The sequence below is a fragment of the Podarcis vaucheri genome (genome assembly GCF_965113315.1).
Source record: "Podarcis vaucheri genome assembly, chromosome: 10".
Lineage (NCBI taxonomy): Eukaryota > Metazoa > Chordata > Lepidosauria > Squamata > Lacertidae > Podarcis > Podarcis vaucheri.
This window is the reverse complement of record NC_138748.1, coordinates 51,923,752-51,947,615: the sequence shown is the minus strand read 5'-3', so window position 1 is coordinate 51,947,615 and position 23,864 is coordinate 51,923,752. Positions and strand designations below refer to the sequence as shown.

The 23,864-nt window shown below is 44.1% G+C and overlaps 2 protein-coding genes across 6 annotated transcripts in view; one reads left to right on the top strand and one right to left on the bottom strand.

The window, feature by feature from the left end:
* Positions 1-3,454: 3,454 nt before the first annotated feature.
* TMEM213 (transmembrane protein 213) lies at positions 3,455-6,999 on the top strand. Its single transcript, XM_082240681.1, has 3 exons — positions 3,455-3,602; positions 5,214-5,255; positions 6,300-6,999. The coding sequence occupies exons 1-3, from the start codon at positions 3,530-3,532 to the stop codon at positions 6,467-6,469; spliced, it is 285 nt and encodes a 94-aa protein (XP_082096807.1). The 5' UTR covers positions 3,455-3,529; the 3' UTR covers positions 6,470-6,999.
* A 4,348-nt stretch (positions 7,000-11,347) lies between these two features.
* Positions 11,348-23,864, bottom strand: part of KIAA1549 — a gene marked incomplete at its 5' end in the record, with an annotated part of 114,361 nt that continues 101,844 nt past the window's right edge. For 4 of the 5 annotated variants that reach the window (XM_082240356.1, XM_082240357.1, XM_082240358.1 and 1 more), the window contains 3 exons: positions 11,348-16,195; positions 20,430-20,584; positions 21,940-22,085. In XM_082240356.1, the coding sequence (XP_082096482.1) occupies positions 15,941-16,195; positions 20,430-20,584; positions 21,940-22,085 (556 nt within the window). In that variant the 3' untranslated portion in view covers positions 11,348-15,940. The remainder of the gene's footprint in view (positions 16,196-20,429; positions 20,585-21,939; positions 22,086-23,864) is intronic. The other variant, XM_082240360.1, reaches the window with a different exon arrangement.

Genomic DNA, 23,864 nt, shown 5'->3' with positions numbered 1-23,864 from the left:
TAATAATAATAATAGATTCCAATCCAATTCTGATAATCTGGCAGCAAATCCTTTTCAAAGGCTGTGTGTCCACCATACATTCCAAGCACATTCCAAGGACACATCTCCCCCAAAGATCGCTGGGAACTGTAGTTCACACTCACTAAACTACAGCACTCATAACAAATGACAGTTCACGGGATTCCAGAGGGGTGTGCTTTAAATATATTGTGATAGGGGGTTTTGGGGGGCAGGGGGTTCCAGTCAAGGTTGTGTGCGCAGCCATAGAGTCAGAAGTTATGGGCAATGAATATATGGTGAAAGGGACTGTGCCTCCCATGAAATAATCCATGCATGTATGAGGTTCACCTTCAGTTCTGCAACGTGCTGTTGGGAGATGGAAATCCTTTCAACATCAGTAAGAGCATCAGAATGTAAAAAGAGCCTGCTGGATCAGGCCAATGGTCCATCTAGCCCAGCATCCTGTTCTCACAGTGGCCAGCCAGATGGCGGTGGGAAACCAGCAAGAAGGACCTGATTGCTGCAGTTGTGGAGGCAGAGCATAAGCCATCGTGGTTAGTAGCCTTTGACAGCTCTCTCCTCCATGTACAAAGAAGAAAGCTAAGAGGTTGATCAACGCAAGCAGCAACTTTCCTTTTCTGAACATGTCTGGGTCAAGCCATGAGTAGCCAATGTTGCACCCTCCAGTTGGACTACAACTCCCATCATTCCCAGCCAGCATGGCCAATAGCCAGGGATACTGGGAGTTGCAGTCTACAACATCTAGAGGGCACCCCAATAGTAGCCTGGGCTAAGCAGGCTTATATATGTGTGTGTGTGTGTGTGTGTATTATATGTGTGTGTGTGTGTATACCGTATTTTTCGCTCTATAACACGCACCCAACCATAACACGCACGTAGTTTTTAGAGGAGGAAAACAAGAAAAAAAATATTCTAAACGAAACAGTGAATGTATGATTTTTGTGGTTCATGCTGTGGCCACAGACATGTGATCTGACAGTGAGTTTGGAGTAGCCCAATGCAAAAATCCTGAGGATCCATGTGGATCCATGCTTTATAACCACGTTTTTGCACCACTGCGGCCCCAGGCAACAGTGGGTGCGTGATTGTTTTGGTGCAAGATGTAGCCATGGACATGCTATGTGATCTGATGGTGAATTTGGGGTGACCCAGTGCAAAAATCCTGAGGATCCATGTGGATCCGTGCTTTGTAACCACGTTTTAAGTGGGGAGGGAAGGAAAAGCACTCAAGGGACAAGGAGCACGCGTGGGGTGTGTGGAGAAGGATGCTGCTAATAATGCAGAAGAGGGGTTTAAGGGAAGAAGGCTCCTCTCCTCTCCCACTTTGCTCCTTTAAAGAAGCAGGCTCTCTGTCCCTCTCTCTTCCCCACTCAGCGGCTCTTCTCCCGCTTTGCTGTTTAAAAGCGAGCCACGGAGGAGGGAAGGAAGGGGAACCATGGATCCTCTGCTCACAACTGCAGAAGATGAATGTTAATGTTAGTTCATGCTTAATAAGCAGCTGTGGAAAGATGACTGGTGTATAACATACTCAGAAGAGGAATAAAAGCCGTCCTAATCCAGTTTGAATATCAACAAACAGAAAGGCAGACCCAGCAAGAACAGGCCATCAGAGGCTGGGTGGAGGCTGCCACAACTTCCTTAGAAGTTTAAATAGAAAATAAAACTGACCTGTAACACCAAACACTGAAGGTTAATTCTAAATATACAAAAACATTTCCATACTGATCCATAGACAAATATTGACTCATGTAAGAAAAGACTTGAAGTAGCTGGGCTAAAGTCGCAATTACAAAAATGTCAACATTTTCATGAATAATATTTCCTTTTAAGCTACCAAACAGTTTGAACAGAACAGCTGTTCTGTCTACATTGTCTCATCCTAGATTCCTGCTGTGTGTAGCCAGAGGTGGGGAGCAGAATTCCCCACCCACATCTTCACATGTTGCTACCACAATATGTAGTTATGGTCATTTCTTAAAGTGCTTTAGGAACTTAGGAATATAGGAGGGTGCCTTTTGCCATTGATCCATCCTGCTCAGTGTTGTCTGCACCAGCCTTTCTCAACCTTGGAACTGCAGATATTGTTGGACTACAACTCCCATCAGGAGTTGTAGGAGCTAGCAGGACCGGTGGTCAGGGAATAAGGGAGTTGTAGTCCAACAACTCCTGGAGACCCAGGTGTTGAAAAAGCCTGGTCTACACTGACTGGAAAGGGCTCTCTAGGGTTTGAGGCTGTTGCTTCTCCTAGCCCTACCTGGAGATGAACCTGGGACCTTCAAGACATGCAAGCCAGATGCTCTACCACTGAGATATGGCCCTTCCCTAAATTCATGAATTTTAGATAAATTCATGATGGATAAGGCCATAGCAAATAAGTCAATAAACGTGATTGTTATATTACCTCCAGTACCAGAGGTAATATCTCTCTGGTTGCTTTGGGCCAATGAGCAGGTCCTGCTTGTGGGATTTGGTTGGCCACAGAAAGAACAGAATGCTAGATACTCTGGGCCATTGGCCTAATCCAGCAAGCAGTGGAAACTGGTGAGAATAAAGGCACAGATCACTGTTTTGTCAACCATGATTGGACATTCAACCCAGGATCTGTCCTCTATAGGGGACTGCCTTCTCTTGGAAGGACTACCTTGCCCCAACTTGGTTTATAGATGAAGAACTTGAAGAACGGAGTGTAGCAGGCCTTGAAGTTGCCCGGCAACATTGGCAGCCAGGCAGCAGACTCAGCAGGCAAGCTGCTTGGAGGCTCAGCCTGCCCCCCCCCCCGCCTGCCTCTTATTTAGAGCCAATCAGATGGTGGCTCTGACTTCACATCCTCTTAGTTTCTCTACCTTCTGCCCTGCCAATCCCAATGGTCACCATCCATCCCTGGCACACAAGCCACCTGGGCACCATTTTACTCACAGAAGTGAGTTGTCCTGTATTTTTAATTAAATCAAAGTAAATAGTTGATAAACAGCATTCTAAATTTTCATATTGACCTATAAGTGAGTCTATTGTGCATTTAAATACCGCTGAATTCTCCTTTGCTGTCCTTTTCAGTTATGTATTAGTGGAACCCAAAGCATTGTGAGTTCTCGGTTTTCATCAGGGAGTACAACTTACATGCCGTTTCCCTCCTGTACTGATAAATAATATCTAAATCTCCTTAGGAATAGCATGTGTTCAAATTAGCAGCTTCCCAGAGAAGTAGAACTGCTGCCAAATGCAAGGAAAGGAGTGTTTTGCTTTTTGCTATTAACATCCCTAAAAGCCTCAGGGATCACAACAGCCTGGGAGGATGGGCTGTTTGTTTCATGTTTGGGTTAAACTCACCTGCCAGTAGGTGAATTCAAGGTGTCTGAGCGGCACAGCAGGAAGTTAATTTTCTCCACCCACCGGTCTGGACAAGGCATTTGACTTTGCACTGAATTGCTACAGTCACCTCTCTCCTTCCTGACAGAGGCTTCAGTTCTGATCAGCACAAGGATTGGGGGCCAGGGGCCAAAATTCAGGGATGGAACTGCTAACCTGGATTGCTGTTGCCATCCTCTTGCTGTCCTCTGCTTGCCAGAATTCGCTTGCGAAAGGTGATTCATCCTTTTCTGATTTGTCACAACTTACGGTTGTAGTTGGGATATTGTTGCACAGGTGTGTGGGAGCGAAGTTGGCAATCTATGTGGCTTAGTAGTGGGCGAGGGGCTTGTGTTTAGAAATGCATGTGCTGTCTTACTGTCATCCTCAAGAAAAGGAATTTGTTTTCGTTTTTGTTTTTAAAATACCTTCGTTAGGTATCAATGCAACGAATGCTACTTTGGAAAAAGGCATGTTTTTAAATTTATTTTAAAAAATATTAAATTGTCACATACAATGAAAAATCAGGCTTGATAAACCAAAGGCCAGGGTGTCTTGGCTAAAGATATTTCACATAGGGAAAATGCTTAGAAAGGCTCAACATGGCACCTAGGGAAGCCATGTATGCCTGTTATATTAGGGCAAGGTTTTAAAGCTTTGCAATGGGAAGTGCAAAAATGGGAAGGCGGTGGCTAAGTGGGGCAGGACGTGCCTTGAATACAGAAGGTTCTGTGTTTCCTATCCCTGGAATCTTGGGGTGCTTTTTTAAAAAAAAAAAATAGGGTCAGGTTTCAGGAGCTAGGAAAGCTCCTCCCCCCCCAAACCACAAAGAGCTGCTGCCAGTCAAGAGCAGACCAGAGGGGGCCCAATGGGCACATTTGCAAATGAGAAGCTGTTTGCGGCACCTTGAAGATGGGCACACTTTCCCTGCAACCAGGCACACGCATGCAGACTAATTACCCCCCTCAAATCCAGGATATTGGTTCAAAAAGTGTTTTTGCTTCCCCAACCCACCCCAAGCCTAATCTCTTTGGGGAGGGATTTTCCTGAGAGCGCAGTTTGGGAATCCAGAGTTAACCATCCCAGTCCAATTTAAGGAGGATAGAAATGAAAGGCTGCAGAAATCAGGCAGTGCACCTGTGAGCACTGCAGCAGCAACCCATGAAGTAGTTCCATTTCTCTGTGTTCATGACTGGGACTAAGGCCACCCTACCTTTGCACTTTCCATGTTAGTAATTTGTGATTGCTTAATTTCAAAAATCAATCAATCAATCAATAACTGGTTGGGCAGTTACTTAATCACAACATGCGCACTCACAAGACTGTGCACACCCGCACCATACATTTAAAGCACACCCAATGCACACTGAAAGTACATGGTTTCTCCCAAAGGATTCTGGGAACTGTAGTTTCCTCTCCCACAGGGCCATACTTCCAGCACTCTTAACAGACCACTGTTGCCAGGATTCTTGGGGGGAAAGCCATGTGCTTTGAATGTGAGTTGGGTGTGCTTTCAGTCACAGAATCACATAATTGTAGAGTTGGGAGGTACCCCATGCATATATATGGTGCAGAACAGTGTTTAGAAGTGTATGAGGAGGACGGCAATAAGCATGGAGTGCATATTTTCACTCTCCAGCAAGGCAGCTACCGTGAATTCAGAGAGCTCTTGAGATCTGACCTTTTCATAGGAACAAAAAATAATGAGCACATGATCAAGGAATTCTTTAGGGATGTTGTCTCCGTGTAGGAGATGGAGAAGGCACTTCCTCAGCTTTCCCAAGGTAGGAATCTAAATCTGTTCTCAGATTTCTCAGTCTAAAGCATAGCTTTCTCTTATTTTCTAGCGACCGACGGACACTCTTCCAACTCTTCAGACTTATGTCCTCGTAAGTATCATTACTTGTGTTTCCAGTGTTCAGAATGTGAGCAACCTTTCTTACGGAACCCAAATGTAATGCCACGCATGGTGGCAGTACATTCTGAAAAAGCAGTGTGGTGTTAGAAATCGTTGTAGTGTAAACTGTCTCTCATGCCTTGTTACACTGCCGTTTCTACGGGGATATACGCTCGGTATTTATTACCCCTGCTATCTCCAAATGAATCTGAACTTCAATGTCTAAAATCCCTGGTAGAGGACAAGGATCTTGAGATCACATTAAGGGTAGCCAAAATCTGTTTGATTGCCATAAAACTTAGGGAACAAGCTGTGCTATCATAATGATTAAGGCCTTAAGTGATAATTTTAGGTTATATGTTAGTGACTAAGTTTTAATTTATATATATCTATATCTAGATTAACTGTTGCTATATCTGTGTTGTACCTAATTGCAAATGCAAATGTATCCCTATCGTGTTTTATGACTTCCTTGATATTGTATGTAGGCTGGAACTGGTCTGTGACCGAAATAATAAATTCATTCGTTCGTTGTAGGGCTTTTAGTTAATGTAATCCAGGAGTCAGGGTGTAAGGCACGGTCAGGTATTCATTGCTGCCAAGTGCTTGCCTCCTTCTGCCCCTTCACTGCTGTGGCTATGTCACCCTCACGACGTTTTGTATGTTCCAGTTCCCAAGAGTCTGGTATCCAGGTTTTACACCAAGCTCAGGAGTGGTGGAGCCCAGAGGCAGCTGAAGGATCACAGAAGCATAGAGGTGGAAGGGACCCCTAGGGTCACCCAACTCCTTTCGATGCAAGAATAGATAGGAAGACAGAATCCTGGTTGGCTGCTCCCCTGCTTATTTTAAGTTATTCTAAATAAAATGGTTTGGTCGCTATCCTTTGTGTACAGAGTACAATCTGCAGTGAGGTGACCTCCATATTGGTAAGACATTCAAGGTTCAACCTACCTTTTGTGTCGTACCAGCAGAAAGTCATATACAGTATATATATCACCAAAGCAAGACAGGCTCTCTTCTCTTTCTCTGTCATCAGATGTCAGTTTCTGCTCGGAGGCCTCCAGATGTTGTCAGTTTGGAGTGGATGAATATGGCTGGATCGCTGCAGCTGTCGGGTGGAGTCTCTGGTTCCTCACGCTTATCCTTCTCTGCATTGATAAACTCATGAAGCTCAGACCTGATGAACCCAAATATTTGGAAGCATAACACTTGGCTAAGCTTACAGCTCGTTATATCTTTCTGTCGTACAGGATGAAACAAGGGGATGAAGAAAGTAACTTAGCCTGCTCTGCTAAGTACAGAAAACGGACATTATTCATGGCTTCATAAAAAGGGCCTAAGTTGAGGAACAAAGCATGGCCAAGATATGCTTTATTGTTTTTATAAAATTTCCTGTAACTTCCCAAGCCTGTAGAAGAAAATCCTCGTTCCTTCTTGTAGCTGGTCTGTCAAATATGTGTGCCCTGGTTTCTGTCATAGTTGTGAAAAGAACAATTTACACCCTCTGAAACTGGGATGGAGAATCTGTAAACCTTGAGCTAGCCAGCATTTACTTCTGATGACACATGCTGTGACATTTTGAATGGTCAGCGGCTTTCTCTCTTTGTATGAACCCAAGACAGGCACTGTGTAAATGAGGAAATATTTCTTGGTTCTTTTTTAGAAAGCTAAAGGTCCCCCCACCCTAACCTGCTTCTGCTGTACAGTAAACACAAGATCAGATGCTTGCACAACAACTTAATTGTGTTTCCATTCTACTTCAGCTCATTTCTCAACTGCCATACAGAAACTGCCACCCACCCCGCCCAAAAAATATGGTCTATTCACTATTTTTTTTAAATCTGCGGCATTCACGGTGATGTTTTAAAGAGCAAGGAAACTTTGTTTTCACGTTGTTGGCAATAAGACTACAATACAGAGGTACTTCAGGTTACATACGCTTCAGGTTACAGACTCCGCTAACCCAGAAATAGTGCTTCAGGTTAAGAACTTTGCTTCAGGATGAGAACAGAAATCATGCTCCAGCGGCGCAGCAGCAGGAGGCCTCATTAGCTAAAGTGGTGCTTCAGGTTAAGAACAGTTTCAGGTTAAGAACAGACCTCCAGAACAAATTAAGTACTTAACCCGAGGTACCACTGTATAGGGAAGCAAAATAACCCTTCTGACTCCCATTTTTAAAAACAGAACCATACATTTAAAAGAGAATCACAAATATTTGCCTGATAGCCTCCTTATAACCTGTTGTGTGTTATCTGTCACAGACAAATCATTATGTATAGAGAAATGCCCGTCACTATAGCCTAGTTCTCGCTGAGGAGAAAGTCATTAGTGTTCAATGTTTCTCTGAATCAAAATCTAACCCACCCTACATAAAGGCTGAACCACAACTCTAATATCTGAGAACTAGTGTTTCTGTGTGTAAATCTTTTTTTTTTTTGCGGTTTTTTGAATGGAGCAACTAGGTCTTATTTGACATGCTGCATTTTATTTTCTCCTGGAGGTAAAAAGCACACACTTTGCTGCACCAAAAGCCCAGCATAAATCAGGGAATATGTCAAGTGACTTGGCAGTAAATATATATTCAATTTTCAGTGCACAGTACTGTTTTCTAGTTGTGCTCCACCACATAAGTTAGCTTGGGACACAGATTTGCCCAGTACACAGCTGAGAAGTGATAGAGTCTAGTTAAAAACAAACACAAAAAACTCACCATTGCAGCAAGGACATATTTGCACACTCTTTTCATCACATGAACGCAGGAGATACCGGTAATTGACATGTGAATGGGCATGTGAGTTTGCCTTACAGCTGGGGGCAGAGTTTAAGCACCCAGGCCTAAATGGAATGAAATCAGGTGTGGGGTTAATTTACATCTCATTACTGAGGTACAAAGAGCTATAGATCAAGACCCAGTTGCACCTGATCAGCTGGAATGTAGCCAAGTTTGAAACTTCAACTAAGAGTGATTGTTTCATGGAATAACTATATCAAGGCTTTGCACTCAGTAAAGTTGGTTTGAACTCTATCTAACCATGTAAATCAGGTTTCTGGCCAATGTTTGGGACTGAAATAACCTTGGCTGTCCTGTGTGACGAGCTACACCAGGAACTGGACTGGGGCAGTTTGTCCCTGTTGGTTCTGCTGGACTTCTCTGTGGCTTTTTATAACTTTGATTTCCTTTTGGTAGCGGTGAAGCTTGAGGACCAGTTTTGCTGTGGCTCTGATACACCCTGGAGGAAATTTTCAGAGTGGGCCTTCTGCTTCATACTACTGTATGGCTATTGTCTTATGGTGTCCCTCAGAGTCCTATACAGTGGTACCTCAGGTTACATACGCTTCAGGTTACAGACTCCGCTAACCCTGAAATAGTGCTTCAGATTAAGAACTTTGCTTCAGGATGAGAACAGAAATTGTGCTCTGGCGGCCCGGCGGCAGTGGGAGGCCCTGTTAGTTAAAGTGGTGCTTCAGGTTAAGAACAGTTTCAGGTTAAGAACGGACCTCCGGAATGAATTAAGTACTTAACGCGAGGTACCACTGTAGACTGTCTGCTATGCTGCTGTAACCTGAACACCAAACAACTAGGAGAAATCATATGGAAAGATGGAGCTTGATGCCACAATCCTGACCACACTCACCTCAGTCCAGTTGGCCATGGAAGGTTTCCTTCAGCGTCACAGATCAGTGACAAACTGAATGTGGACAAACTGAAGCTCAATTTGGCAGTGCCCTAAAGTACTGCCCTAAGATGTATGATGCAATAATATGGACAAAACCCATTCTGAGTGGAGATTTGGGGGGTTACCATAGCAACAGGACCTTGAGAATGGGCTATGGGAAGTCCTGTCTGGAAAGGGGACACTGGAATTCAGTCCTGGGGGGGTCATCTTCCCACAACCCATCTCAACCATATTTTAGGGTTAAACATTAGCCATGTGCCTGAATTAATTTGGGGACAGATTTGGGGTCGGTTGTCCCTGGGTTGGGAGTGTGCATAGAACTAATGTAGACTCACTAAACAGAAGATTTTGCTACATATAGAATACATGACCTCTTGTTCCTTTTTCAATAAGGCAAACATACACTATTTTCTTCCAAAGAAAGTTTTGCACGAAGTCTTTAGTTACAATCCCCCTGGCTCCTACACCCACCTCACAAAAGTGAGGTGGAAAGTGGTTAGGATTGCTGCTGCCATCTTCTCAAAGTTCAATCATGCTCATTTCCTTCACTTGCTCCTCTTACGATATACACAGCCAAAAGCCTTCATCATATTCGTTCCACCTGGAATCTTTTCCACTCTGTAAATCTCTTTCTTGAAATGTTTGTCTCTAAACCAATAATCAGTAAGTTGGGATGGGGGAAGAGACAAAATTTTATATTGTTCTTCAGTCCCTAATTTATTACAAAAAAAGTATTGTCGTGTCATCATTAATTATTTCTAAAAGTGCCCAAAAGGTACATGTCACAAGAATCTCTCTTAGCCTTCCTGTTAACCTCTGTTGCTGGTGAACTCCTCACCTCCACATTTGGATCTGAAAGATGATTCTGTGGGGTTTCCACTGAACAGTCTGAGCCACTTAATTTAGAATGATTGCCCTTTGGAAGCTCAGCACAGAGATGAAAACTGGCAACCAAAAGGACTTCTTTTGTGCGCAGGCTAAACGCAAAGAGAATACCGGTACATAAGGTTAACTTCCTCAGAAAGGGTGGCAAGTGCTGAGAGCCTGGAAAAAAAGAAAGGCCACGGAAACATTGCAATTCCATTGAAATACTGTGAATAGCTAGAGCCAGTCTTGATGTTGCACAGATGCTGGCAAGTCTTCCAATGCTGCTTTTAAAATGAGGCCACAAATTCAGTGAAGAAATGGCAATGGGAGTTTGGTATGAGTGAAAAGGGGGCTACTTAACTCTTCCCACCCCCTGGACTATTTGCCCACTCAATCCCATGCCTAAACTGCTTTCCCACTCCCTAAGAGATTTTAAGTGGGCACCAGAGATTTTAATTGATCCTTAGCTGAGATCTGTGGCCTAGAAAAATTTCAATTTTAATAATGTAGATACGTTACACCAGGGGTCAGCAACCTTTTTCAACCGGGGGCTGGTCCACTGTCCCTCAGACCATGTGGTGGGACAGACTATATATTGGGGGGGGGGGTGGACAAATTCCTATGCCCCACAAATAACCCAGAGATGCATTTTAAATAAAAGCACACATTCTACTCATGTAAAAACATGCTGATTCCCGGACCGATCGTGGGCATGATTGAGAAGGTGACTGGGCCGCATCTGGCCCACCGGCCTTAGGTTGCCTACCCCTGCGTTACACCAACCTCCTGAGTGATGCCTCACTTGGCCCTTACTCTCAGTGTAACAAATGAGTTGGTAACAAAGGGAGTTAAACTTGGAGATATGTTGAGGAAAGTTCTTCAATGATTTTCATGTGCACAAAACATTATGCGAGTAGGGGCTATTTTAACCTTGGGGTATACTCCCCCCCCCCCCCGGACCAATCCTTGATGTTGAAGTCAGTGGTGAGAAACCCACCCACCAATTCCATGTTCGAAGTACATCACTTTGTTGTGGCAAAGAACTATGGACTTCAAGATGAAACCCAACTAGCTGTTTGGACTCCCATTCTACTGCTATATATGACTTCCAAATATTATTTCGATCCCCAAAAATTTTGTGCACAGAGCACACTCACTCACATGTGAACAGCATCGTGGGCAGCTCTGCCTACACAGTTAGCAAAGTTCTAGCACATGCAGAATGCTCTGCTTATTAATAGAAGTGAGAACAAGTGCTCTTTCTGGATAAATACTATAAATGTTGCATTCAGATAGTATACACAACACTACTAAACCAAATGGCCTGATTTAAAAAAACACCCAATTCAAATGCTTCTATTAAGGAACACTGGTGGAATTTGATAGCTCAAGAAATATATATATATATATTTATAGAATATTTCCCACACCTTTCCCCCCCCCTTCTCTCCTCCCACAAATATCAGGAATAGATATTTTGAATAATTTAAAACTATCCTACTGAGGATTCTATACCCGTTTTTATTTCTTTCAGAGAAGCAAAACTTATATATTTTATTTATACCACAGTCTTGTGTGTGCATAAAAAGTCACATAGGCAGGATTTCAACGTTACTATCTTGAACAGCAATTAAGTGTGTCACGCAAGGTATTTTATCAAACACACAACAGGAAGAACCCGTAATTAAAGTAAATGTACATTTAGAGTGCTATATACCACCCAACTGGAATGTATGGTGAAAAGTTTATTAACTCTACTCCAGACAGCTAAACCAACTTAGGACCAACCGATCACCCACTTTGTGGATGTCAAAGCAAAGTCCTTTCATCCTTGTTATATACTTAGTGTGCATGAGTATCTAGCCTGAGCTGACTTTGTCATTAACTATAGGTTAATGACACCTCTTTGCTAGCCACTTCCATGCTAACTGATGGGATTCACCTTAGTATATCGCCACAAACTGACTTTGGCCACATCTGTATATTCGTCTGTGGCTGTGCCTATGGCTCTTCCCTCCATCCATTGCATACCAGCTTCAGCACAGAGATCCTGGTTTGCATCATCAGCATTTCCCTTTACCTAAGAACCAAGGAACTTAGGGCTAAGATTAGTTAACAAACCAAGATAATAAGCTTAATACCAGCAAGGATCTTCATATCTTCATACCAAGACTGGAACATGACCAGCAGAGAGGAGAGTCAAGGAAGGAGAGATGGCTACATCATTCATCCATGCTCTCATTACCATGGGTTATGAAGTTGCGCCTGAGTGTTGCCATTGACTTAAAATTACTTTTTGCATGCTTTTGATAATATTGGATATTAATGTGATTACAGCCTTGGCTTCTTGTGCCTGTTCTTCATTCTATACATCTATTTTCAACCTATGATGAATCAGCCCCTCTTAGGCAACAGGATCAGGGCCGTCTTACCTATAGGGGCTAGGGGTGAAAGGCACCAGAGGGCGCCAGGCTGAGAGTCGAGTCCTGGGAAGAGCCTGCCTGTTGGTTGGAGTGCCGCGCGTTTGGGGGCAACCGAGCCAGCCAGACACTGAGGTGGTTGGCAGGCTCCGCCCTCCTGCGCGCCTAGGACTGAGCAATCTTGGGGGGGGGGGCGCCAGGCGGATCTTTGCACCCCGGTGCCACATATGCTTAAGACAGCCCTGAATAGGATTTTCATCAAAGAGCTCAGCAATCTCAATTTCCCCAGCCTACAGATTGGTATTATTTGTCACATGGATCTCAGAGCTCGTGTAGAGGGCGCCAATGGTATCCATGGGAAAGGAACCAAATCTACCAGCAAAAGATATGTGAATCAGCTCCTTCTGTTTGATTGAACCAAGATGCCCTGGGACTCTTGCTCCAAACACATTAGTGGAGGGTGCGTGTGTCAAGGTATTCAATGTGGGGTGCGTTTTCAAAAATCAACAAGGCAAGGTTAAACACACTGGTGAATCAAGCAAAGGGGTAGACCATCAGTTCATTCATTAATACCTTAAGACAGTAAATGCATTGAAGCCACACCTCCACACAAATAACTGCTTCCGACTGTCTTTGTGCCACTGCTTTAGCTTTAATTTAGTCTAAGTTAAAAAACAAAAACGGGAAAAAATACACTCCAACAAAGAAAATAATTTAGTTAGAAGTTCCACTCGTTATTATTACGCAGGTTACAATTAAGCAATGGCTGTAGGACAGTAAATTACACCTCACAACTAGCAATAAAATTAAAATTCTGTAAAAACTAGTGCCTGGATGGCATGTACCGTCATTATCAGTAGGAACACGTACAAATGCAGAGGTTGCATCTAATGGTGAAATCTAAGCTTTTGTTATTCTAAAATGGTCCTTTTTTTCATCACAAGGTTAACACTTTATTTGTAGGCTTCATCAAGAACCCAAATACAGAGGGTGGTTTATGACAAACTAGTGCTGGTGTTGTGATATCATCCTGGTTGGCCTCTTCTGCTCGTCTCATTTCAAACTACAGACTTGCCGCTTTTAAGTCTCATAAGAAACGCGGCACTTCTGCATTCGTGACCTTTTGGCAAATTGACACAAAAGCTTAATCTACCACCCCCTCCTCCCCAGCTTAAACACAAAGGGAGTTTTCACAAGTGATGTTAAGACTGCCTTTCAAGGCCAATTTGCATGTTACTATCAGTCGGGGCTGGTGCCCATTTTGGTGGGTAGGGTGGAAGGCTGGGAGGCCACCAGTAGGTGGAGCCAGAGCCAACGACAGGCGGAGCAAAACTAATTCCAGTTTTGTCCCCATCCTCTTCCCTGCTGAGTTCCGCAAGAGCAACACTGACTCTATAGAGGATGAAGATAACAGGCAGTGCTACCTTCTGGGCTGGTTGCAAGTAAGAAGGCAAGCAGGGGCTGGCTGAGAGCAGACTGAGGTTGGTGGGGCAGTGCCCCATTTGCCCTAACAGATCAGCCTCCACTAACATTGCATTTCAAGTGAATACCTAACATGTCTAAAGAATACACTTTAAAAATACAGTGTGGGGGAAATGACTTTTTTAAGGGAAGAAATGAATGAAGTGAATGAAGCATGTCTGGTACCATGTATACCTTACATTTCACTAACCTGAGAACCAAGATCAGCTTTAGCTCCCCATCAGTTGTATACCTGGTTGCACACGTGGGCTGGCTCTCGTGTAAACTCTCTGCCTCTTTCCTGCCACGTGAATGCTGTCCACTGGCTTACCGTCTCTTAGAAGATGCTCATTTTAAAACTGAGGCACCAATGAGGAAGTGGATTGACATTCCCATCCAGTGTTTCATAGCTAGTTGGGTCAGCCGTGGACAAATATAATCTTGAACAGACTTGTCTCCACCCTTTCTGAAGATGAAGCAATTAACTAGGCTCACCCCTTGGGAGTATGTGCAGCATCTGAAAGATGGTGCATTTGCTTCTCTCTTTTTAAATGGTAATGATCAGTACTATTTTTCTAGAAAAAGAGGAGCTGGAATACACTATGAACACCTCCCTTGTCCTCTTAGAATGGCAATGGTGCCCACCTGAGAGGTGCCGGAACTGAGCTCCAATGAGTTCTGGATGCAAGTATGCCCGGGTAATAATGATGAGAATTAGGAGTGGGGAAATGCTTCAATATGAAAGGCTCTTGGTTTTCTGCAGCAGAGGATGGGGCCAAAGGGAAGGTGACCTACTTGAAATAGCGTGGAGGCACATTAAATGTACACATTCCATGTTCTCCCCTTGTTGGCATACACCTTTCAGGTTAGAAGCAGAAGAAGAGGAGGAGGAGTTGGAGTTTGGATTTGATATCCCACTTTAACACTTCCCTAAGGAGTCTCAAAGCGGCTAACAATCTCCTTTCCCTTCCTCCCCCTCAACAAACACTGAGGTGAGTGGGGCTGAGAGACTTTAGAGAAGTGTGACTAGCCCAAGGTCACCCAGCAGCTGCATGTGGAGGAGCGGGGAAGCAAACCCGGTTCACCAGATTACGAGTCCACTGCTCTTGACCAATACACCACACCGGCTCCCACTGTAAGGTGGGAAGGAGGCAGAAAAATGGAATGGCAATGGGCTAGCTAGGGGCTCTCTGATGTTCTTTCATCACAAAACTGGAGCCAGTTGTGTTTATTTAAAGCATTTGTACATCACCTTTCCCCCACTGCCTGAGGTGTAATTTCAGTGTCATTAATGCAGGTGTTGAGATGTCCTCACCATGTAGAATAGTGTCTTCATGTCACTTGTGAAACTGCCTTAAACATTTCCATCCCCTCCTATTTCCACCTATCAATTATGAATACCAAGTAAGTCTTTACTTTCTTTTTTTAAAAAAGGAGAATTGTTTTTCTCTCTCAGCCTGAATGAATACAAATGACTATATCCTTGGTTTTTTTGTTAGTTAGTTAGTTAGGGTTTTGTTTTTGTTTTAAAAAAGGCCATCATTTCAACTTTGCAAACATCAGGATGAAGGGACATTTTGAAGCTTCAGCACCAGAAGAACAACAAGGGAGAGTGCAGAGAACGGCTCCATTTGGAAGCACAGAGCAATATTTAACAACAACTATTATTGTTCCGGTTTGTTAACAGGTGGCTCCAAGTCTTTTATTTGTGGAGTCTTAACAATGCTTTCTTTAAAGTAATTGCTTGCACAGGATCAACACGGCTTCTTGTGTATTCGAAGTGACACTTATCAGCAGCACACACGGCCAACCTTCTTCGGGGTGTTTGAAACCATCAGACTCTTGCAGTCTCTCATGAGAAAACAGCTATAACTCCATCTTGCAAACTTCACTTTCCTTCTTCAAACATGGAGTCTCGTGCATTGCTCTGTTAGGGGATGGCTTTGCCATCTCTTGCAGCGCTTGGCTTCTAGACCAGAACTGTCATCGAAACAGTCCCAACCAAAGATCCCAATCAAAGACACACAAGCCCAATGCTTGTTACATCTTCCCAGGTTTCCCTCACCCTCAAGAACGAATTTCTATCTTGCGCTGCTGCCAATTCTGCAGAGTTCTTTCTCACCGTGCCCCATTTCTCTTGTATTGTACACGCTCATTCCTCTGACAGAAGAACAGGGCTCCTGCTGATTTCCTGTGAGTCTAGCTTCCACGGGAAGCAGATACACTTGGCAGATTTGCAGCGACATGGCAAATCAGCTGTGGAAGTTCTGCACAACGGTCTGTTTCTGAGAGAGGCGGAGGAGCTCCTCTCGGATTGCTTTGATGAGAGAGGCCGACGAGTGACCCGGCTGCAGGTCCTCAGTGGAGCTGGTGTTGTAGCAGAGCCCCGGGCCCTGGTGGTTGCTGTGTGGAAGCTGCACAGGAGGAGCTGAGGGCTGTCGGGCCGAAGTCCTCGGCATCTGGAATACTGGTGAGGAGGAATATTCTTGATGTCCAGGCGTATGTGTCTGGGGAAAGGCACAAAGCATTACTGCGTTTTCTGTTTGGGAAGTGTAGGTGAAAAGATGAGGAGGCAGAAGACCAAACAAACAAAAACCAAGGCAGAGAAGAAAGCAAGTGAGTTTCTCTTGGATCTGAAACGCAAAACTGGAAAAGTTGGAACGCATGCAATTATTTGGGAGAAATGTTGGCGCTCCTGGAGTCTCAGGGCTGCTCTACAAGCAACTGTTAAAACACAGCTTCCAGAGAGGAGCCGTAATAGCCTGTCGCAGTAAAAAAAGAGAAAAAAACCAGAGTCTTGTGGCACTTTTAAGACTAAAGCATGTTAGGAAGGATGGTGTAAGTTTTCATGGACTAGAGTTCTGCTTCATCAGATGCATATACAGAGTCAGCAGGTATGTATAATGACAGCAAGCAAATTGAGAGAACAAAATTAAAATGAACTGTTGTAGCTCCATGATAAACACGATTATCACCATCACCACTACCACCACTACCATTATTACCTGCTCTTTAACAGGAGGTCCTGATGTCAAAGCCCAGGGGGTGTGTATGTATAGCTAGATAGACAGAAACAAACACTTTTTGAAAAAAAGGCCTTCTTCAGTGGTCACTTAGGTATGGGTGTGTGCATAAGTCTGCCAACCTGGCATATGCACAAATAATAAGCGCAAAAATATTTCCAACAACCAATCTAAATTATTTTAAATAAATCAGATGTAACAACACCCAGCTGGACTGACTATCATAATACATTAAAGGCCAAATACTTGCCTCGTAGATATCAAGACTGACTCTGAAGCAAAGCTCAGTCAGTACAGCATGAGACTCTTAACCTCAAGGTCATGGGTTCAAGCCCCACTGGGCTAGGCAAAAGATTCAGGCAATGCCGGGGACTGGACTATTGACTCTGATGGTCCTTTTCCAATTCTGCAATTCTACACCCTCCAGGTTGAAACATGTATCTGCTGTGGCCCGACTGACAAGACAGCAAGGAGTGTTGTGTTTCCCACAGACAGTACTGATTCGTGATGTATGTGTGTGGATGCAGAGGGGAGGCATTAAGAAGTGATCGCTGTACTTACACTACATGTATGTAGGCTTATTTTACATACCATCTACATTTTTTGTGCTTTACTTCTCTCTGACCTCATTGCTCACCCCCCCCCACAACTGTGTGTTTGTGTGATTTTATACACACACCCCAAATTAGGATTAAAACATTCATAAATCTGATGAAGTGGATTCCAGTCCACAATTGCTTATCCCATAATAACACTAACCTCCAAGGTGTGCCAAAAGGCACTGGGGTTTGGTGCAGGGCTTGTTTTCAGTGACCTGGAGATTAATGGCCGTGCAGTGGGTCAGAAAGCACCATCTATTTGTATCAGGAATTTAATACCTAGACTGTTTTCACATCTGCTTTGAGACCACAAAAAGGCGACTACGTCAAGGTGCATGCCTGTTATGTATTTTTGCAGCAGGGCTGACAGCGTCAATTTATAACACGCCATCTGGCTTGTCTAAAAAGAGCCACGGACTCGAACTGGGGAAGAGGGGAATTAATTTGCTCTGAAAAGCATGAAGGTGAGTAAGATGAAGGGAAGTCATAACAAAAGGATGGTCGTTGGGTTGTAGTAAGTAGCCTTACCAAAATACATTTGAATGGGCGATGCATGCACTGATCATCAAAATTAAACAATGTTTGCACACCAACCGTGTCCGCTTCAGCGTCAGAATACCCCCCTGTGCTCTTGAAAGGAGAGCACACACAAACCCAAACTGTAAGAAGTTGCAAAAACTTGGGCAGTACAGGTAAAATAGGCCGAAGGAAGAAAGAACCAACAAAGGGCTGCAAAGCAACACTGAGCCAACAATATTAGCAATGGCAGGGCATGCAAAAGCAGCAGAAATTCAGCTAATTGCCGTGGCAAACAAGTACAGAGGAGTTTAACCCAGTTAGAACCAGCAGGTGGTAGAGAAAGAGAGATAGAGAGAGAGAGAGATACTCAATTATGTGTTTCTGAGGACAGTACAAATATATGGATGATTTGGACCTGGTATCAGAGGCTGTGGGGCTCAAACCAGGCTGCCTATAGCGCTGCCCTGCAAAGGTTCACAGATGTCACACCGGAAACCAGAATCCTCCTGGGCCACAAAGTCAGGTGGTGTCACAAGGCCAATCCAGTGCCGTCACCTGATCTAAAGCTTTCAGATAAACAGATTTCCCTGAACTGGAGCAATGCCACTGCAGAGGGAAGCCACCAGGTTATCTTCTTGCACTGACCCAGTCTTGGGCCTGCCCATCGCCTACCTCCTGCCCTCATCCGCCCAGAGCACTTGCCCAACTTTTGGCACCAGCTGGGCAGCTATGGTTTACATGGTGATAAGGAAACTATATAGGGCACAGGAGAATGCGCACGTTTCTTTGTGGAATGGCCCCGGTGCACCTAAAGCCACCATCGTGTCTGCTGAAATAACAGGTCTCTCACAAGCGTCTTCTCCCAAAATAGGAGTCGTGTCACCTGCAGGGTTAATACAATACATACTAAAGGGAGAGACGGTGGGACAGATGGCCAAATTTGTATGGGGTGTTCCAAATCTCTTCCCTTCCCCCTTCCTTGCATGAAGGCAACCGTGTAATGTTGCACGAAATGGCAAGATTGTAGGGTCACCAAGTCAGATCATCTGGTCTATCTAGCTCAATAGTGCCTACACTGACTGACAGCAGTTGCCCTGGGTTTTAGGTGGAAGCCTCTCCCAGCCCTACCTGGCGATACTAGGCATTGAACCCGGGACCATCTGCATGCAAAGCACGTGCTCCACCACTGAGCTATGGCCCTTCCACAAAGACCCCAGTTCCACTATGGTTATTGTGGTACACCACTTACTAGAAGTTTGCCTCCATGGCCCAATAATAGGGACCAATTGCCCATCCCTAGCCAACGTCATGTCTGATCAGCAGCAGTGTTGAGAGTTCCAACTTTTCCTTTGGGAAGCCAGGAATGCATTGTGATTTATTCTTTTTCTGAGTCTCTTTAAAAGTTATTTCTCCATTTTGGGGCTCAGATAGGGTGGGTGGAATGGGGACACCATTATTGCTTGCAATAATGCACTTCAGGCAGTACTGCGTCTTCCTTCAACGAAGGAAGGAGCTGAAGAGACAAGACAACAGAGAGTTGGGAGAACCCACTAGTGAGCTACGGCTGATTACAAAAAGGAACAAACAGTGTTTTGGGGATCTTCTCCAAAAGGTGAAGGTAGCATGACAAAGACAGCATTGACCGTGTTGTGCAGATTAATCCCACTATTACTCAAGTAGGTTCACGTGGGCTTTGATCAAACTTCAAAACCTTTTAAAAAAAACAAAAAACAAACCACCCCATGTGACCCACTTTTTTTTAGGTTTGTTAATTTCAATGGGTCTGCTCTTGAGAAAAAATGAACCCCATGTTCTAGAAGTAGTGTCTTGCCCAACTGGTTTCTAAAACTAAAACATCCCTGTGCAAACACATGGCATTTTGTTTTGCTGTGCTCAAGGCAACTTCAACTCCGTACTCCATAGCCGATGTTAGGAACTGACAAGGCTCCACTAACATCAGCGAGACGATCTGTGTCTTTGTTGTTGTTGTTGTTAGTGCTCTCTACCTACAGTGGTCTCATGAGACGATTTCAGGGGAGCAGAGCCCACCGAGAGCATGGATCAGGGGTGGGGGACCTGTGGCCATCCAGATGGTACGTAAGAACGTAAGAAGACCCTGCTGGGTCAGGCCTTTCTCACAGTGGCCAAGCCAATGCCTGCAGGAGGCCTGCAAGCTGGACACGGACTCCACAGCGCTCTCCCCACCTGCGATTCCCAGCATTCAAATCTCACTCGAACGCAACTGGTTTGTTAAACATCCCTGGTGTTGGACTGCAACTCCCATCATCCCTCACCACTGGCCATGCTGACTGGGGCTGATGGGAGCTGGAGTCCGGGCAACATCTGGAGGGCCACAGGCTCTCCATCCTCTGGGCACAGAGGAGAGAAGCCAAGGGTGATAATGAAGAAGACAGAGAAGCAGAGTTTGGGGGCTGGAATGCGAAAGTGACAAAAGCAGCGGGCTGAGGTCAGAGGAGCAGGTAGAGATGTCTTGAGAGGAAGTTCCCCAAGCAGCACAGGATGGAAAAAAAAGGGGGGGGAGAAACAGCTGAACAGAACACTGCTTCGGAAACTATTCAAACATGAAGCACAGTACTCACTGCTTCTCTCCTAGCATATTCATCCTCTCCACGATACGGGGGCCACCCGGGTTCCCCCAGCTGGCCATGCCCTGCTCTGCCTGAGGGGATCTCCACTTGTTGACCTCCGATCCTGCTAGCAATTCCCACCTGAGTGAGGTGCTGTATCTGAGAACCTTAAAAGCAAATATTTGTTTGTTTTCTGTTTGGTCTTTCCATGCAGCAACAGAAGGGTGAAGGGCAAATGAAAACTGGCAGCAGCAGGGGATCAAAACAAGTATATGGGGGGGGGGGAGTGGCATGTGAGGATAAGGAAAGCCTGACTTCATTTAATCAAACTAAACCTTTTTTTCGTTGTTGTTGTTTTTAAAAAAGCTCCCAAAGGAAGGGCAACAAAAGGACCCATTTGCATGCACGTCCTTTTTTTTTTTTTTGCAAATGGGAAGGTGTTTCTGTGTGGTATAAAATTAGGGTTCTATTAGGCATGGTGGAGGTAGACAGGTAAGGAACAGGCCAGGTAATACTTCTGGCCCACTGACCCTATAAATATTGCAAGTATTATTAATGTGTAATTGAAAAGAATGTGTGTGTGTGTGTTTTAAGGTTTGCATGCTAGTGATTTGCCCTTAGTGGAAGAGCAGAAATATTTGCTTACTGCAAGACACTCAGCTCTACAGATGTAACACCGGTTTGCCTATAACTCCTGGCTAGTTGTGAAGTTGAGACCAGTATCCTGGAGATGTCCTCAGGCCTGCTTCGAATACTGGAATCAGTTATGAAATGTGTACATTTCCTCTTTAAACGAAACAACCTCCCTTTAAAACACATAGAAACTGTTGTGTTTACAAGTTCCACATAACGTTCATTGCACATTTGCAAGGAGACGATCTTTGAGCAATGGTGCTTTGGAAGTCCTTGCCTACTGAATTTAGGCAAGTGTCCTCACTATATCATTTTAGATGCCCTCTGAAAGCTACCCAGATGTATAACTTAGTATTTAGAACATAAGATAAGCCTGTTGATCAGGACATTAGCCCATCTAGCTGAGCATCCTGTTCTCAGTGGCCACCCAGACACCTGTGGGAAGCCTGCAAGATGGACATGACCACTCTGCCCAGCAGCTAGTATTCAGAGGCACAATGTCTCTGGCAGTGGAAGTAGAACACACACATATATGTGCACTGTAACTGTGCTCAGCTATGAATGCATTATGTTAGGTACCCTACCATTCCTTTTATTAGGAGACCAATGAGCACCTTCTATAAGTAGCTACAGCCATCCTGCTCCTCCCCAGGTCCATGCATGCAGGATACACATGCTCAGAGTTGAAGGGGACTTCATTGGACTAGATGACTCTTGGGTCACTTCCAACTCTACAATTCTCTTGGTTCTATTATTCTAGCAAGCCCCTTGTTTGCATTCTAGATGCAGCCACATCTGCTCCCAGTAAATGCTTGAGTTGTGGAATGGGGCCAGCTGGTTATGAGAGAGTCACTGCAAGTGCGCAATAGCTTAAGGAACCCTCAAGTACCTGCGGTGCTTCCAACTGGTCGCGGCCGGGCCACGGATGGCATTTCCTCCGGGTAGATCCCCCTTGTGGAATACTGAACATCAGAAGGCTGCTGGTCTGGGTGCATTAATTCGACCGGGGGAAGGAAACCTGGGCCCAGGTTTTGCCTGTTGGTAGATCAAGAACAGAAGAACAATGCCAGAATGACTGACCTCCGGAGACAGTGGCATCCCGTATTCCAACCATGCAATGTACCACTGCTTGCTTTACTGTGTGAAGCTCTCTGTCCACTAAGGACTCTGTAAAACATGTGTGTGCAGCTTCTATAGCTCTGCCCCATGTAAACACAGCGCCATGGCTGCTTCACATGCATTATATCCTCTGCTTTAGCCTGAAAGATCTAGCCAGAAGTCCTTTAGGCATAGAAAATAATGAAAACAACACATGAAGCTGACAGATACTGTTCCTGGCAACCCTGAGATCACTGTTTTTAATAATTTTTTAATAAAAAATACAGAACTGCTTTTAGCTGTTGGTTTTTAAATGTTTTATGATTGCTGTGTCTAAGCTCCTTCAGGGGGAAGGGTGGAATATAAATTTAAAAAAATCAAACAATGGTCTCTAATAATTTTCCACAAACTTTAAATATATGCTATGGTACGTATTTGTACATTTTGCCTAGCTGCTGAGGAAATCTGCATCCCAATATATTATTGAATAAAACAATGGAGATTATGTGGGAGGCAGGGCTTTCTGTTCACTGCTAGATCGAGTAGGTTCTCAATTTTCAAATCAAACTCCAGATTTAAACATGCTTGCAAAACATAGTCCCTAATTCAAGTGTTTTTAACATTCCCAGTTAGGAACACCGCTGCTGTACTAAATGTGTAAACTATTAAATAAGATTTACAGCTATTGCCTGACAACTGGCTAATTCAACTTTTTAGAGTCCCTTAAAATCAAATTTTAAGATCTGAAAATGATAGCAGTTGGTATTTGGACAAGTGGGATCAATTTTTCCCCGCAAATTGGGTATTTTAGCTCTTATTCGTCTGTTGTGCTTCTGACAAAGCAAAATTCCATTCATTCAATCCACTGATTTTTCTATTTCATTTTTCATTCATGATTATGGTGATTCCTTCCCTCCTAACATTATTGCTTGTTTTGATTTTGCCTCTTTGAAATTTGACTATGCCAAGTTCTTGGAGAAACACAACAATTAACAGCTATGCAATAAGCATGTATTTACCATTTTTCAAATTTCAGAACTTTGATTTCTGCTTGCACAATCAGAAAGTTTAAATGCAGAATATCAACCCTCCCCCCACCCTGGCACCCCGCTCCCAATTTTGCGCTGAATTTCAGATAAGTGCTGTCTAGGTGCTGGAGCTTTTCTGTCTTACCGTACTGGAAAGGAGTTACATGAGCAATACATGCAGAACCCAGCTTGGTTCCAGCCCACTGATAATCTTAATTACATTACTGCAGAGAAAAAGACCAATTTGTTTTTCCAGTCACTGTTCCAAGAACTGGTTTTCTGAACCACTTGACTGTGACATTGATTAACAGTTTGGTATCACAGCAACTTTTCTTCCTCCACCCCTAAAGTTCACCAACTCCATTAAATTCAATGGGGCTTCCACACAAAAAATGAATGGGGTTCAGATAACCAGACAGCATTCATTAGATAATGACTGAAAGGGCTTGCTCACGTTCTCTTTTCAGTAATGAAGAATAAATCACCATCCAAATTGCCTAATCCAGAAATAGCTGCCTACTCTGAAAGAAGAAAATCTGAGGGCAGTTAAGTGTTTTATCGCAATTGCGGCTGGTGCAGTTTAGGACAAAAGGATGCTACATCGCCTTGTTATGAGCACAGCAGAAAATTTGATTTTACTCCTGCTTGCTGTCTCAGTGTCATGTGTGAAAAAGAAAGCAGTTTGTGA

What these genes read in the sequence shown, in the direction of transcription:
- TMEM213 (XM_082240681.1), top strand. Translation starts at nt 3,530, where the DNA reads ATGGAACTGCTAACCTGGATTGCTGTTGCCATCCTCTTGCTGTCCTCT. An exon ending in CCAGAATTCGCTTGCGAAAG is followed by an intron (nt 3,603 to 5,213) that starts GTGATTCATCCT and finishes CTTATTTTCTAG; the next exon opens with CGACCGACGGACACTCTTCC. An exon ending in CTCTTCAGACTTATGTCCTC is followed by an intron (nt 5,256 to 6,299) that starts GTAAGTATCATT and finishes CTCTGTCATCAG; the next exon opens with ATGTCAGTTTCTGCTCGGAG.